Here is a 15,194-nt window from a genome sequence, read left to right as displayed (position 1 = left end):
ATATTCATATTAGGAACGTATAAAAGGAAGTTTATGAAACACCATGCATTAGATGAGAATCTGTCCGATGGATAAAAGGAAATACCTAAAGAAATGTACAAAATAAAAATACTAATTAATCGCGAATACAAATAAAAATCATGACACACGAAAGAAACGATATTTCATTATTATTTTCACGCAATGTTACAAATATCAAACAAAATTAAATTGATTAGAAACGTAATATTGAAATAGAAAAAGAAATTATACATGAAGTTTAATTAAAACCTAGAAATGAAATATTATATTATATTAGACCTGTAGAATAACAGAAAGAAAATTCAAAGTAATTGAAGAAAGTAACACATTAGTGGAAAAATAACAACCCAACGAATTATTATCTATATGAAAATCAAAAAACCAATACATATATTAATCATGTGAATTAATGGAAAATAACAACAAACCAACGAAATATTACCTATATAAAAATCAAAAATCAAACAAAATAAACATGTAAACATATAAATATGTATATATTATTGCTTCTTGTCGACAAGTAACCACCAGTGGGCAGCACTGCTCGGTATCGCTCAGCCGGCAAGATGGCTCGTACGGCAGATCATGTCTTCGTTAGACGCTAAAGAAGTTCGTCGTTACTAGTGACGTTGTTGATGCACTCAATTTAAATTATGCCAAATCTGGCCACACTGCGTACATGTTCTTCAAGAAGTATTAAATAAGATTAAACGTCAAGAATGAAATAATGAAAAAATTCCTACATGTGTACAAAAAATTGAAGAATATTTAGTACACATTGTAAATACATACTGTTATTGATTACATTTATTGCTGAAAAATATTAATAACTAATATACCAGTAATATATGAAATGTCAATTAAACTGACGGTCTATCCTCCATTAAATTAAAGTCGAATAAATGTGATCTAATTTTCAGTGAGAAGTAAATAACAAGTTTAGAATGCCTTGTGAAATGATAACATTGCAACTGGGCCAATGTGGGAACCAAAGTAAGCAATATTTATAACTTATATTTGTATTGAAATATTATTTTGTTTTTATAATAATTGATGTATAAACATTGTAAACAAGTAATATATTTTTGGTCTCTTGATGTCAAAGTATTTCTCTATACAAGATTTCTTTAATTTTTCACTAACATGATTTTATATATAAATTTTAGAAGTTATATTACTACAAAAACATTTATTAGATACCTAATGCATTGATTCATTTAATGAAAATACTATATACTTGAAGAATACATGAAATTCTTTTTAATTTATTCATATGTTATTTAGTTGGATTTGAATTTTGGAAGAAATTATGCGCTGAACATGGCATTAGTGCTGAAGGTATTTTAGAAGATTATGCGACAGAAGGAACTGACAGGAAAGATGTATTTTTTTATCAGTCAGACAATGAACATTATATACCAAGAGCAGTATTATTAGATTTGGAACCTAGAGTAATTCACACAATTATGAATTCTCCATATTCTAAGGTATTTTTTTTATCATTACATATTTGTATATACAGGGTGTTTGGTCACCCCTGGGAAAAATTTTAATGGGAGATTCTAGAGGCCAAAATAAGACGAAAATTAAGAATACCAATTTGTTGATGGAGGCTTCATTAAAAAGTTATTAACGTTTAAAGTTCCGCCCGTATTGAATTTTTTTCTCGAAAATGCGAAGGATTTCAGGGGTATGTCTATTCACCAAAAATGATTGTAATCGACCCCCACAACCAAAAATAATTTTTTTAGAAAGAAATTGATATTGTTGATTGTCGTCTTATTTTGGTCTCTAGAATCTCCCATTAAAATTTTTCCCAGGGGTGATAATATTAAATAAAGCTATTTAAACTGAAATTTATTTAAATTCATAAATGGATGAATAATTTATGTAGCGTGTTAAATAAATATACTTTGTACATATTAATAAATATGTTTATTAATACTGAAATAATTTTTTGCTAGCTATATAATCCAGAGAATATTTATTTATCGAAACATGGAGGTGGTGCTGGCAATAATTGGGCATCTGGTTATCATCAAGGAGAGAAACTTCAAGAAGAAATTTTTGATATTTTGGATAGAGAAGCTGATGGAAGTGACAGTCTAGAGGTAGTAATTCATATGTATTTGAAGAAAAGCTATTTTATAAGTTTATCATATTATTTACATTTGCAGGGATTTGTTTTATGTCATTCTATAGCAGGTGGTACAGGTTCAGGTATGGGTTCTTTTATGCTTGAATCTCTTGCAGATAGATACCCAAAAAAGTTAATCGAAACATACAGTGTTTTTCCAAATCAAGATGAAATAAGGTGTGTTTTGCAAAGAAAAATCTTATTACATTGCAGTAATTTAAGAACAATAGCATATTTAATATTAACTGTAATAGTGTTAATTAATAAAAATTAATTATGTTGTTATCTTCTTTCAGTGATGTAGTAGTACAACCATATAATTCTTTGTTAACGCTAAAAAGATTGACGCAGTGTGCTGATTGTGTTGTTGTGTTAGACAATACTGCACTTAACAGAATAGCATCAGATAGACTCCATATTCAAAATCCCAGTTTTACGCAAATCAATCAACTTGTTTCTACAATAATGTCTGTTAGCACTACTACTCTTCGGTAACGTATCTACTTGTATTTAACGTATATAACGTATCTTCTTGTATATAATTGAATCATATCTCCATAATATTAGGTACCCTTCTTACATGAATAATGATTTAGTTGGTTTAATTGCTCCATTAATTCCAACACCACGTTTACATTTTCTGATGACTGGTTACACTCCACTCACTACAGATCAAGAAGTAAGTTACTTTATTAAATGTAAAATAATAATGTAAAGAACATATGCTAATAAGAAGGTGTTTGAAGAAATGATTATTTCTTAATTTTTGACATTAAAATAATATACATTGTAATTGGATAGGGCGCTTCAATAAGGAAAACTTCTGTATTGGATGTAATGAGACGTTTATTACAACCAAAAAATATGATGGTTTCTACAGCATTGGACAGAAATGCATCTCATTGTTATATATCTATACTAAATATTATTCAGGTTAGTCTCATAAAATTTGTAGTGATATAAACTTATACTATATTTTATATATATACATATAATTAAAATTTACAATTTTTTACAGGGCGAAGTAGACCCCACACAAGTTCATAAATCGCTACAAAGAATCAGGGAACGAAAACTTGCACAATTTATACCTTGGGGTCCCGCTAGCATACAGGTGGCTCTTTCTAGAAAATCCCCATACATACAAAGTACACACAGAGTATCTGGCTTAATGTTAGCCAATCATACTAACATATCATCAGTAAGTTTTATTTATTACACATATTTTTCTTTGTTAAAAAATATTTATCAAGTGTATAATATGTTTATATATTATGAAAAAAAATAATCCATTTAAATTGTCCTTGTATTTTAGTTATTCGATCGTGCCTTACAACAATATGATAAACTACGGAAACGAGAAGCATTTCTGGAACAGTTTCGTAAAGAGAAAATGTTTGAAGACAATTTGGATGAGTTGGATAACTCGAGAGAAGTCGTTGAATATTTAGTCAAAGAATATCAAGCAGCTACGCGAGTTGATTATTTGTCCTGGAATCCTAACAAAGCAGATACATAAAGTAATCAAAATTCTTAATAAGATTATAATGTATGGAGAGAGTTTCGGATCTGATCATTATTCACTAGTCTTACAACTTTTTCTTTGTTATCACAGATTTTTATTCCAAGTAGAATTCAAACTATATATTTTGAACCAACTTTCAACCTAATATAGTAAACCAACGTTTTGTAATTTTTTGTCATTATTTGAGGCTTAATCAGTCTTTAGGCTGTAAACATATTTCTGATTTCCGTGCATACACTGGAGGTAGTGTTGCAATAGTAATAAATCCTGTATGGCCAGGCAGAGAACGAGCGTGCGTTACAGTAAGAAGTTTTGTTTGATTTTGCTTTTCATTTTCATTTTGTTGTGCCATATCCTTGTTTGTGTGCTAAAATATAGTTAAAATGTTCATATTATTATTTCAAAACTTTAATATTATCTTGAACAGAAAAAATAAATCAAGTATATGCCATCTATGCTATTAAGATATTTACTATATTTTTCTGTAGCAGTTAAATGAAAAATAATATTCTACATATAAAGCATTCATTTATATTTTATCATTAAAATTGTATCAGCCATATATGTTGTATCCATTCTACAAACCTCGTACTTCAGGCATTCTAAATCCAATGTAGAAAGATTTTTATATTGTACGTTTATTTCTCTTTGTAAACATTCGTATGTATTCAATTCAATGAACCCTTTTGATATTAATTTTTCACACGTACGTTGAACTTGTTCAATACAAGGAGAAAAAGAACAAAGTTTTCCACCTAACAATAGAGTAATAATATAATTTCGCACATTTATTTAAAAATTTATGAAAATGATGTATTCATATATTTCATAATGCTATGGTTATTATTAATTCGATTATACTAATTCTGTGTAACAGAAAATTCTTCAAAAATAAAATTAATTAAGAAAATTACAATTTTCTATGCATTTTCGTGCAAAAATACATGTAAACGAAAAATAAAATAAAAAAATTATATTTAATAAAATATAATTACTTTGTACCTGACTTCTTAAATGTATATAATGCATGATCAATTGCTAACCATGGATGTGGGAGGTCCAAAAAAATTGCATCTACTTTATTTTTTAGTTCTTCTCCAAATCCTTCTACACAAACATCTTTATGACCTAAAGTTACAAATTTACTAAGACCATGTCTTTCAAATTCTACACGAGCAACATTTACACGTTGTTCATGAAACTCAAATGTATAAAGATGCCCATGTGGACGAATTGCACGAATAAGTGCATGTGAAAGAGATCCACTTCCAGTGCCTGTATTGATAAAATACATAATATATTAATAACACATATTCATTATACAAATTCTTAGAAATGTATATTTTGTAATTAAAAGAAATTTTTATATTTTTAAAAATAGTTAATAGTATTAATTGGACCTGTCTCAATAATTATATTTCCTGGTGTCAAATCCATCAAATACATAATAAGACTTATATCAGGACTGTAGATGATTTGTGTCCTATGAGGAACTGTTAATGTCCAAAGTTCCGGTGTTGGCTGTAACACGTAACCCCATCCACGTGAAAGTTGTACTTTCGTACCATATTTTTTTCCAACAAGAGAAAAAACTTTCAGTGCTCCGTATATCGTTTGAAAGATATTGTCAACCATGTTACCCTTCTTATTTAAAATTTTTTGTTTTATTTCTAAAGAGTGCATATTACTAGGTCCTAAATATAAAATTACTACATCCCCTTCTTCGATAACTTCTTTAACTTTGTTAAAACTCATTTTGCTGAAAATAAATGCAATTTACTTGTTTGCTATTTCGATTGAGCACCGAGTGCACAATTTACGCTACCCCAGGAGAGATCAGAGAGCCGCCTAAGCCTAAGTTTGCGTGGAATAGTTCGTTATTTTCAACGATAGATGGCGTTTATTTTTCGACTTCGAACCCTCTGGTGCTAAAACGCCCAAGTTTGTCGTGGAATAGTTCGTTATCTTCAACGCTAGATGACGCTTATTTATCGACCTCAGGCCCCCTGGTGCTAAAACGCCCAAGTTTGTCGTGGAATAGTTCGTTACCTTCAACGCTAGATGGCGCTTATTTATCGACCTCAGGTCCGAGACGTAGCTTGAGAGACGAAGGAGAGCAGTCAGTTTACTTTTGTCGACTTTCCGATACACTACGAGGTCACATACGCGTGATCTGTCATCTGTGGTATAAACCAGTGATTCCAGACAGAGCGCCGGGTGGACTGTGGACACGTCTCACGGGAGTTAAGAGATGCAGGCTCACATTTGTCTTCTCGCTCTTGAACAACTGAAATCCAACCTCACGTCAACGGCATACGATTCGGAATCTCAACTGCCCAGGTATTTTTACTTTCCTTTCCTAGAGTTCATTACTGAACTCTACAAATTACTCCTGGTTTCTATTTGCCTCTGATAACCTCTCATGACCAGTGCTGACAAAAGTACAGAACTCCCGACAACTTTTGACACCATACTGCGACTGTTACTAACTGCTCCTGATTACTGCTTGCCTCTGCTGGACTCTGGTGACCATCGCTTATATTTCTGACAACCTATAACGATTACTACTGACTTCTGCTAACCTCTTTTGGTCTTTGCTGATCTCTGTCAGCGTGCGCATGTCTCTGTTGACCTTTCCTGGCCTCTGCCGAATGCTACTGAACACTGCAGGTATTTCTGATAATGTATAACGATTAATACTTGCTACTGCATGCCCCTACAAGTCTCTGCTTGTCTTTGCAGGTTTCTGCTTGTCTGCGCATGCCTTTGCTGGTCTCTGCTGACCATTGCTGACCACCCCTGATGTTTCTGACAACATATAACGCTTACTATTTGCTACTATTCGCCCCTGGTGAACTCTGCTTGCCACTGCTGGCCTCTGCTGACCACCGCTTATATTTCTGGCAACGTACAACGATTACTACGACTCCTGCCTTCCTCTGTTAACCTCTGCCAACGTCTCCTGGCCTAAGCTGGCCTCTGCCAACATCTCCCGATGTCAGCTGACAACTTGTGAAATGATACAATATAATATAACATGTTTATATGTATTAAAGTTTTGTATAATGTAAATCTATGGCAATAAATGATATAATTTCAAAGAATGCTATGTGTTCTCATCATTTCTACCTTTCCTTTCCTCTCGAAACCATTCCCTTACTTATAAGATACGTGCCACCCCTTCCCATTTCATTTCCTCGTGATAACAAAGTCTAAAATGGACATAAAACATCTGCGTCTTACTTATGGTAGATTAGAGATACTTATTCATTCATTCAGTAAACGTCAGCTCCCGTACTAGCTGCCAGAGATAAAAATTTTCAAGTCTAAAATGGACCTGTAACCGTCAGCGGCATAGCTACGGTCGATAGGTAAACGCCAGCTCTGCATACTAGCTGCCAGAGGCAAAAATTTTCAAAGTTCCCCGGAAAGATTTCAAATATTGCGCCGCTTGCCAGAGGCAAAAATTTTCAAAGTCCCGCGGAAAGATTTCGAATTTGCCGCCGCCTGGGCTTTCTCACAAGTGCTCGCTCGGGCCTTCGTTTCTATATATACACTCGTTAACCCAACTCTAAATGGGCCATTTCATGACATGCCTTCCTAGCAGCAACATCTCCAGCAGCAGCAGCGGAGCCGGCAGGAGCTGGTCCTCCCCTGGAGGGGGGGGTGGGGGTCCGGCCAGGTCTGGCTGGCGGTCTCCCACCCAGTGGGGGGGGGGGTATCGCTGCAAAATTTTCGGGATGTTCCTTCCCGAAAAATTTCTAAGTTCCACAGCCGGCAGGAAGCACAACAACAATGGGCGGGAGAGCGGAGAAGGCGCCAGCGACGATCTTCCAGAAAAATTTCAAAGTCCCACGGCTGACAGGGGAGGACAACAAACACTTGGAGGAAAAATTTCAAAGTCCCAGAGCTAACACGAGGTACTGGCGGTTGACGGCTGGCAGGGAGAGATGAAAGCCGGGCTTCCAGAGAAATGTCGAAGTGCCCGGGAAAGATTTCAGGGGGGGGCTCTTTAAAATTTTTGCCGAAAAATTCAGGCCGCAGCTGCTGCCTGAAACTTCCAAGAAATTTCAGGGATTCCGAGAAATTTCAGGGATTCCAAGAATTTTCAGGGTTTCCGAGAAATTTCAGGGCTCCCGTAAAGTTTCAGGGATTTCCGATCTGTTTCAGGGATTCCGAGAAATTTCAGGAATTCCTAGAAATGACGTCATTTCCAGGAATTCCCAGAAATTTGCTGGCGGCGGGAGATTTGAAATCTTTCCGAAGAACTTAGAAAATTTTTAAAGATACGGAGTGTCGATCGAGTCTTATAACTAAGGGAATGACTTGGAGAGGGAAAGAACGGTAAAAAATGATGAGAACAGATAGGAATCTTTTAAATTATATTATTTATTGACATAAATTTACATTATACAAAACTTTAATACATATAAACATATTATATTATATTATATCATGTCACAAGTTGCCAGCAACGGTCAGCAGTGGTCAGCAGTGGTCAGCAATGGTCAGCTGACGTCGGGAGATATTGGCAGAGGCCAGCTGACGTCGGGAGATGTTGGCAGAGGCCAGCTTAGGCCAGGAGATGCTGGCAGAGGTCAGCGGAGGTTCGCAGTAGCCAGTAGTAATCGTTGTACGTTGTCAGAAATATAAGCGGTGGTCAGCAGAGGCCACCAGATGCTGGGAAAGGCTAGCAGTAGCCGGTAGTAATCGTTATATGTTGTCAGAAGTATCAGGAGTGGTCAGCAGCGGTCAGCAGAAGCTAGTGGAGGCTGGCAGAAGTCAGTAATAATTGTTATACGTTGCCAGAAATATAAGCAGTGGTCAGCAGAGGCCAGCAGGGGCAAGCAAAGACCTGTAAAGGCAAGCAGAGACTTGAAGGGGCAAGCACTAGCAAGTATTAATCGTTATACATTGTCAGAAATACCAGCATTGGTCAGCAGTAGTCAGTAGAGGCCAGCAGAGGCATGCAAAGGCGAGCAGTAATCACGTGTAACCATTAACAATCACTGTATGGTGTCAGAAGTTGTCAGGAGTTTTCTACTTTCATCAGCACTGCTCATCGGAGACCAGCGGAGACAAATAGAGACTAGGAGTAGTTTGCAGGGTGCAGTAATTGCAGTGGTCGATTCTGATCACAGTTGCTTTCATGCATCTGTAGTTAAATTCAATCAGTTATTTATTTATACTGAATTGTATTAATGCCAAAGGCCCAAACTTGTCTAGAAAGAGTTCTATTCCTGTCAGAACACACTCCTAACCTAAATTTGACACTGCAGCACATATTCCTAGTTTCTACGTTTCTTTGAGCAAATACACGGTTTCACATCCCGTCAAACGTAATACACATTAACTTGAGACTATACGTACATCAGTCTAATTAAGAAACACTGTCTAATTATTCCTGAAGACACCGATAACCTCTGCTTGACACTGCAGCACGTATTACTCTATATAGAAAATACACGGTTTCACAACGCATCACTAATTAATAAACAATGTCTAAAACTTATTATTATTATAATAATTACAGTAATGTCTACGTAAAGTGACTGCATTCTTACCCACTTATCATCCATCTAGTCCATCCATGATGCTCCCTGTGACTAAGTGAAAGAAAATGTGACCCATCGGTGGTACATTATTTGCACAGCCATCTACGGCAAAACGCCCAAGTTTGTCATCAAATAGTTCGTTCTTTCAACGATAGATGGCGCTTATTTACCGACCTCAAACCCTCTGGTGCTAAAACGCCCAAGCTTGTCAAGAAATTCATCTAGCATTGAAGGTAACGAACTATTCCACGACAAATTTGGGCGGCTCTCTCGACTCCCACGAGGCGGTCCGAAATTACTTCAGGTAGCCTCGGAGAAAGAGGGCATATGTCAGTTTGCCTTTGTCAACTTTCCGAAACTTTACGAGCTCACGTACGAACTCAGTACACTTATTAACAATTTAAAGTAAAAATGAGTGAATATAAATCAATCATAAATTGTAATATGTCATTTCCATTTGTTTGATACAGTGCTCAAGAAGAGTCTTACGACACCTACATGAGCTTGATTATTACATGGTGAAAGAAGACTTATCCACGAACTATTTTAAATTCAAAAAATATTTGATATTTAAAACTGAAAATTAAATTCTATACAAAAATTGTAAAATTCTGTTCAATATATTACATAATAAATATATTTTTTATAAGAATAAATCATAGTATACATATTCATAGTTTATACTTCTCGATTTAAGGGTAAGATCTTTTAAATTTTCAATCATAAATTTGTAATAATACGCATCAAGAGGAAAAAGAAAGTAATATTTATGATATTATTTTCTATATATTTCGGTCAATTCATTAACATCATAAATAAAAATAATGATCACGTAACATGCTTTATTAAGTACATAATTTAATCTGAAAAATCGGAAATAACATCAAATTATAGAATTACAAATATTCAAATTTGAAGAGTTCGAAATGAAAATCGACAATAATGAAAGTCAATTGCTGGTAAATGAAAACGTGACCGAACGAAAGTGACATATTTGCAGAGAGCCGTGACCCATGAGGCCACTAACAGGGCTTCTAAAAGTTTAAAAATAGTTAAATAGTTGGTAATGAAGTACCAAATAGTTTATCTACAATTAGAGCCACAAAATTGTTTGTATATTGTTTTCTGCTGTTAAAATAGGAAAGTGATTTGTGCATCTCATTCACGATAATTTCGAAATATGGCTTCAAAAGGTACGCTGTCCCAGGTCCTAGGTACGGATGGAAGTGATTTTAATCACAGACAAAAAATCGCTAGTCATTATCAAATCAGGTAATTAAAGCATAATAAAAAGGAAATTTCGCTTTAACTTTTATTTACATAAATTATTTGACCTTATTTGTAATAATATTTGAGAAATAAAAATTTCTGTTATACGCGAAGGGAATTATTAAAAATAAATCGCTACACATCTGTTGTTTGTTTATTATTAGGATTAAACATGTCTTCCTTTTAGCGCAACAAACAAATCAAGACTGAAATATTGCATATTTTTTCATTATCTTCTTTTCTTCGTTATGCTTGCCAAGTTATCAGCTGATATTTTAGACCATCTGGATATATTTATTTTGGAGATTGAAGAATTGCAAGTACCTCAGGTAAGATAATGGTTATCCACATTGAAGTTTAATGAAATTAAATCATAGTTTCTATATTCTTTTTTTAAAAACTGATACAACAGAATGCTCTTAAAAATAAAATATGGAATATTTACTGTGTTTTCCAAACAATGAGTCAGTGTTGTTTTACATTATAGCCTCTTTGGTGGGAATATATATGGTGCAGTAGCTTGATGTTAAGTTTTCTTGCATTGTCTGCTATTAAAAGAAATAGGATTAAAACATTACAACAATACATGGTGGGAATCATTCTATTAGGATATGGACCATTGTTATATGCAATTGTATATTACTTCAAGGATGTTTGGAAATATCTTACTGTTGGCAAATCAGAAGAAATTCATTTTTGGCAGGTACAAAATTTTAAAATAAAAAATTATTTATATAGATTCTATCAATTATTGTATAAAATTTATAAGAATTAAACTTTTTAGGGTCTGCCATATGGATTATTGTGGTATGCGTTTATCCTTCTAGCCTCACAGGTTCATATATTCTCCTTATACTTCTCTTGGAATCTTTTAGAAGCTTGGAAAACACGAGGAAGCAAAAAAATTGATTAACTTAACTATAAAATTTATGGAAATTTCAAGCATATCTGTGAATATTGTTGACTATATAAATATTTTTATTTGTAACAAATGAAGACATATATGTATGTGTATATATATATATATATATATACTTTCTGAAAGAAAATTAAAGTTGTGAAAGTAATACAGATGATATGTAAATACGTGTATATACATGTGTTGATGTACATTATATAAATATATACAAAATAATGAAATATGTATTTTAAAACATATCTTAAAAAGATTTAATTCTTTTTAAATAAACTAAATTTCATAACATTTGATCCATATTACCAAAGCTATTGAAACTTTAAAGTTTTTTTATTGCATATTTTTTACATTTATTTGTAATGTTGTAAACGTGATTTTGAATTTAAATGTGTTCACTGACTAATTTATTGTTTTATGAGACTGTATACTAAAAAATCACGATATTAAAGTTTCATTAAGAGAATATAATGGTTTCAAATATTTCTTCCTTTCTATTAATAGTTTGTTCATTTTATAACTGTATGTACAGTAATATCCAGATGTATGACAACAAATTTGTGCACTTGCATGACCACGATTTATCTTCACCATTTTTGAAGATACTGGTGGCTCAAGCCAGGACTTGGTACTATCTATAACCCCAATGATGAATAAAATATCGTATTCAATGTTTTTGTTCTTTAAAGACTGTGCAATTTGATACACTTCGGATAATTTTTCTAATGTCAAACGATATTTTCTTTTTTCTTTTCTTTCTACTGTGACAAATCATGGATATGAAGGTTTCACTGTACCTCTATGGGGATTCCTGTATGCGATAAATTCCCTAGTACGTAATAGTTCAACAAACTTCTTCATATAGATGGCCTATTGATCGTCTTTAATAAAAGTTACGCATACACGTAGACATATGTACCACGTGATACACTTGCTACGAGGGATTTCGTGTCCTGTGCTGTGACCATTCCTGTCGCACTTAGTACAGTTTCTCCAATTTTTCTCTCATTATTCTAAACGTGCGGTGAGTTCAATTCATCACAATAAACACAATAACATATATCAGATGTTAAAAATAAACTAATTTTCGTAACAGATTGGTACGTAATACAACGAATATGTGATAACTGAAATTAACTGTAAGCATAACTGAGTGGTATCCATTGTGATTATATAAATGAGATAATATTGCATTGACTTAAAAAATGATTTATATTTGTCTGATTGTTAATATAGATGTAACGTGTTGAGTACTTCTTTTTATTCCATCTCTATAAATTTGATTTCTGTTAAGTTAAAATGATATGACATAAGCGGAAATGCAAAATCAGTAAGACATTAATATGTTCTCTCAAATAATGTAACAGTTCATATTTTTTAATAGAACCCAATAAATTTGGTAAAATGAATTGAAATATAATATTTAAATAATAATAATGTGTATAAGAAAGAAGATTGTAAGTTTTGTTAAATCAGTAATACAATTTAACAAAATGAAAACATGATATGAATTTCAATACATTACAACTAATACAAATCGAAATTTTTTACTTTCTTGTATAATGCACTTATAATTTAATTAATATATTCTGTTTATTGTTTTATTTTTCAAAACTTGAATGACTTTATTGGTAAGTTAAATATATTTTCGAATATATTTTTCGTTAAAAATAATTTGTGTTCAATTGAAATTTTATTTTGTACAGCATTTGATTTATTATGTTGGTATTATTTTTGGTATTTAATGCATTTATTACAAATAGAGTATTTGAGTATGAATTATGCTAATGTTATGCTTTTAGGTAGAATTTAAAAAAAACTATGGAAGCAGTGAGAGTAAATCATAAATTATATTCCAAGTATTAATGCTCTTAAAAGTCTTAAATTTCTTTTTCCTAAATGAAATTTTAATACTGGTGTCTTAAAGTACAATTTATAGATTTTGTAGGTATCATATAATAAATATAGTATTAAATTGAAACAGTTTTGCACTTAGAATATTGGCTATTTAATTTTAGTTTGATAGAATTTTTTAATAATAGAATAAGAAAATAATGATTGTATATATATGTATGAAACAAATTTGAAAATGAATTCATTGTGCAAAAATATACATATATACATAAATATATTGAATATACAGTTACTTTTGAGAAATAAATAAGCTTCTGATTTTAATGTTGACTTTTCTTTTTAAATTTGCTAACAAAATAAAGAATCAATATATTAATATATAATATTTTTTATATAAATTTCTAGGAATTGGTTCCAAAATGTTTTCCAATCATATGACAATGATCGTGCGGCTGGCTGCACAGCAGCAACAGCAACAACAACAACGAGGTATGGCAACCCTCAAAGCCATTTCCATAAGATTGAAGTCTGTAAAGAATATTCAAAAGATCACACAATCAATGAAAATGGTGTCTGCTGCTAAATATAATAAAGCAGAACGTGATTTAAAACAAGCTCGTCCACTTGGTGTTGGTACAAAAATGTTTTATGAGCAAGCAGAAATTCAGGCACCAGCAGAAGAACCAAAGAAACTGGTGATAGCAGTAACAAGCGACCGTGGTTTGTGTGGTGCTGTACACACTGGAGTTTCTCGTAATATTAGGGATGCTCTTTTAGCAGATTCCACTGAACGTGAAAATACAAAAATTGTATGCATTGGTGAAAAATCACGAGCAATTTTATCGCGTTTATTTGCTAACAACATACTCTTTGTTGCATCTGAAGTTGGCCGTAAGCCACCTACATTTAATGATGCTGCTAAAGTAGCAACTGAAGTTATGACCAGCGGGTATGCATTTAATTATACACGATTTCTTCCATGCATGAAATTTTTATAACATAACCTGCTACATTTATTTCATATTTGCAGATATACCTTTGGTTCTGGCCGCATTGTCTATAATCGATTCAAATCAGTAGTATCATATGCTGTTGACCAACTGCCCCTTTTTGACAAAAATTCAGTTGTCACAGCACCTAAGTTATCTGTATATGATTCTCTTGATGAAGAAGTTATTCAAAGTTATTTAGAATTCTCTCTGGCTTCTTTATTGTTCTATTCAATGAAGGAGGGTGCCTGTAGTGAACAATCTAGTCGTATGACAGCCATGGATAATGCCAGTAAGAATGCAGGAGAAATGATAGACAAATTGACTCTAACATTCAATCGTACTCGACAAGCTGTAATTACTAGGGAACTTATTGAAATTATTTCTGGTGCTGCTGCATTAGATTAAATGATACTCGAAATTTTTCATAAAATTGATACACGATAGTGTTGGACTGTAGATCGGAAGAATGTAATCAAGTGAAGATAAACTGTGTGGTTTACATGGAAAACAAACTTGAATTTATGGTGGGATAAATTTGTTGCAATTGACGGAACGATTAAAAGTACAGCAATATTTATAAATTTGAAATAAATCATTCATAACGCTACAGAACTGTTGTATTTGTTACAATTGTGGTTAAAATCGCTAAATGAAATAAATGATTCTATCGAATTTTACTTTTCTACTTATTACCTATAAACATCAATTTTTTGTAATTTTTATCTTAATGTTAACCTAAATTATCGGAAAGTTCAAATATAAAATAAAATTAGTATTTTAACTATTAATTATTTCAATTTTTTTGAAGATTGATATGTTTGCATATTCGTTAAGAATAATTAATGTATTATTTGTATTAATAATTATTTTTATTAACCTACGTACCAATTGGTTACAGCGGTGCATTTCCCCCACCGTAGGTTTCAGC

The 15,194-nt window shown here is 32.6% G+C and overlaps 4 protein-coding genes and 2 long non-coding RNA genes across 16 annotated transcripts; 4 read left to right on the top strand and 2 right to left on the bottom strand.

Moving 5' to 3' along the window:
* Nucleotides 1-597: 597 nt before the first annotated feature.
* Nucleotides 598-4,684, top strand: LOC143352105 (tubulin gamma-2 chain). 3 transcript variants are annotated; one of them, XM_076784366.1, is made up of 9 exons: nucleotides 598-801; nucleotides 942-1,014; nucleotides 1,306-1,508; nucleotides 1,986-2,335; nucleotides 2,455-2,649; nucleotides 2,726-2,837; nucleotides 2,960-3,091; nucleotides 3,177-3,359; nucleotides 3,474-4,684. In XM_076784366.1, exons 2-9 carry the CDS (start codon nucleotides 966-968, stop codon nucleotides 3,675-3,677), a joined length of 1,428 nt encoding a protein of 475 aa, XP_076640481.1. In that variant the 5' UTR covers nucleotides 598-801; nucleotides 942-965; the 3' UTR covers nucleotides 3,678-4,684. The 3 variants fall into 3 exon arrangements, with proteins under 3 accessions (XP_076640481.1, XP_076640482.1, XP_076640480.1); XM_076784367.1 differs by having other exon boundaries at nucleotides 598-1,014; nucleotides 1,986-2,132; nucleotides 2,199-2,335; XM_076784365.1 differs by having other exon boundaries at nucleotides 598-1,014; nucleotides 3,474-3,678; nucleotides 3,774-4,684.
* Trmt61 (tRNA methyltransferase 61) lies at nucleotides 3,877-5,519 on the bottom strand. The gene is made up of 4 exons (XM_076784368.1): nucleotides 5,084-5,519; nucleotides 4,686-4,958; nucleotides 4,269-4,438; nucleotides 3,877-4,050 (listed from the first exon to the last, which is right to left on the bottom strand). Exons 1-4 carry the CDS (start codon nucleotides 5,436-5,438, stop codon nucleotides 3,877-3,879), a joined length of 972 nt encoding a protein of 323 aa, XP_076640483.1. The 5' UTR covers nucleotides 5,439-5,519.
* Nucleotides 5,520-5,526: 7 nt separating this feature from the next.
* LOC143352111 (uncharacterized) lies at nucleotides 5,527-6,767 on the top strand. 3 transcript variants are annotated; one of them, XR_013081863.1, is made up of 3 exons: nucleotides 5,527-6,023; nucleotides 6,295-6,353; nucleotides 6,426-6,767. It is a non-coding gene; the product is annotated as an uncharacterized LOC143352111 (long non-coding RNA). The 3 variants fall into 3 exon arrangements; XR_013081865.1 differs by lacking the exon at nucleotides 6,295-6,353; XR_013081864.1 differs by having other exon boundaries at nucleotides 6,114-6,767.
* A 1,382-nt stretch (nucleotides 6,768-8,149) lies between these two features.
* On the bottom strand, nucleotides 8,150-9,310 carry LOC143352110 (uncharacterized). Of its 4 annotated transcripts, none has more exons than XR_013081859.1 (4): nucleotides 9,248-9,269; nucleotides 9,054-9,133; nucleotides 8,611-8,838; nucleotides 8,150-8,538 (listed from the first exon to the last, which is right to left on the bottom strand). It is a non-coding gene; the product is annotated as an uncharacterized LOC143352110 (long non-coding RNA). The 4 variants fall into 4 exon arrangements; XR_013081861.1 differs by having other exon boundaries at nucleotides 8,150-8,455; XR_013081862.1 differs by lacking the exon at nucleotides 9,054-9,133 and having other exon boundaries at nucleotides 9,248-9,310.
* An 871-nt stretch (nucleotides 9,311-10,181) lies between these two features.
* Nucleotides 10,182-11,703, top strand: Jagn (jagunal). Its single transcript, XM_076784373.1, has 5 exons — nucleotides 10,182-10,301; nucleotides 10,379-10,510; nucleotides 10,695-10,836; nucleotides 10,995-11,210; nucleotides 11,292-11,703. Exons 2-5 carry the CDS (start codon nucleotides 10,419-10,421, stop codon nucleotides 11,418-11,420), a joined length of 579 nt encoding a protein of 192 aa, XP_076640488.1. The 5' UTR covers nucleotides 10,182-10,301; nucleotides 10,379-10,418; the 3' UTR covers nucleotides 11,421-11,703.
* A 611-nt stretch (nucleotides 11,704-12,314) lies between these two features.
* Atpsyngamma (ATP synthase, gamma subunit) lies at nucleotides 12,315-14,878 on the top strand. Of its 4 annotated transcripts, none has more exons than XM_076784369.1 (3): nucleotides 12,315-12,444; nucleotides 13,680-14,223; nucleotides 14,305-14,878. In XM_076784369.1, exons 2-3 carry the CDS (start codon nucleotides 13,694-13,696, stop codon nucleotides 14,669-14,671), a joined length of 897 nt encoding a protein of 298 aa, XP_076640484.1. In that variant the 5' UTR covers nucleotides 12,315-12,444; nucleotides 13,680-13,693; the 3' UTR covers nucleotides 14,672-14,878. The 4 variants fall into 4 exon arrangements, with proteins under 4 accessions (XP_076640484.1, XP_076640485.1, XP_076640487.1 ...); XM_076784370.1 differs by having other exon boundaries at nucleotides 12,364-12,520; XM_076784372.1 differs by having other exon boundaries at nucleotides 12,364-12,559.
* Nucleotides 14,879-15,194: the final 316 nt, after the last annotated feature.

This window comes from Colletes latitarsis, chromosome 3 (genome assembly GCF_051014445.1).
Source record: "Colletes latitarsis isolate SP2378_abdomen chromosome 3, iyColLati1, whole genome shotgun sequence".
Taxonomy (NCBI): Eukaryota; Metazoa; Arthropoda; class Insecta; order Hymenoptera; family Colletidae; genus Colletes; species Colletes latitarsis.
The sequence above is the reverse complement of the archived record's forward strand: the minus strand, read 5'-3'. Positions and strand labels throughout refer to the sequence as shown.